We start from the raw sequence: 419 nt of genomic DNA on the forward strand, positions 1-419 counted from the left end.
ATCACTGTCTTTTGTTCCATTGTGTCTTGATTCCAACGGCTTCTCTTCCGCTTCTTACTTGGGAAGTCTAAAGGTAGACAAAGTCCATCAGGTACAAATATAAACCAGTGGAGTAACTACCCAAAGGCAGTTCAGGATACTTAAAAGACAGTATGGTTATTTCAGTAGACTATGAAATTGGGGGTGCAACCTAAAATTTAAATAGCAAACAATGGAAGACAAACCTCAAAGATCAAGATTTATTACAACATATCATCACTACAGGGTACCTGGACCTGGGACAGCAAAGTTAGGATTTGACATTTGCAATTTTTGTCTAAGGACACCATAAAGTATGTAAACAAGGTAACAACTCATACTCAAGTTTCAGAGTAAAATAATATTCAGAAAAGTTATAGTACATTATCCATGAACTCCTT

At 36.0% G+C, this 419-nt stretch overlaps 1 protein-coding gene across 1 annotated transcript in view; it reads right to left on the minus strand.

Moving 5' to 3' along the window:
- SF1 (splicing factor 1) overlaps positions 1-67 on the minus strand; it is a gene marked incomplete in the record, with an annotated part of 19,084 nt that extends 19,017 nt beyond the window's left edge. The window contains 1 exon segment of the mRNA XM_027772415.1: positions 1-67. Within this exon segment, the coding sequence (XP_027628216.1) occupies positions 1-20 (20 nt within the window).
- Between the last annotated feature and the right edge of the window lie 352 nt (positions 68-419).

Source organism: Tupaia chinensis, unplaced genomic scaffold, assembly GCF_000334495.1.
Source record: "Tupaia chinensis unplaced genomic scaffold, TupChi_1.0 Scaffold000273_1, whole genome shotgun sequence".
In the NCBI taxonomy this organism is placed as follows: Eukaryota; Metazoa; Chordata; class Mammalia; order Scandentia; family Tupaiidae; genus Tupaia; species Tupaia belangeri.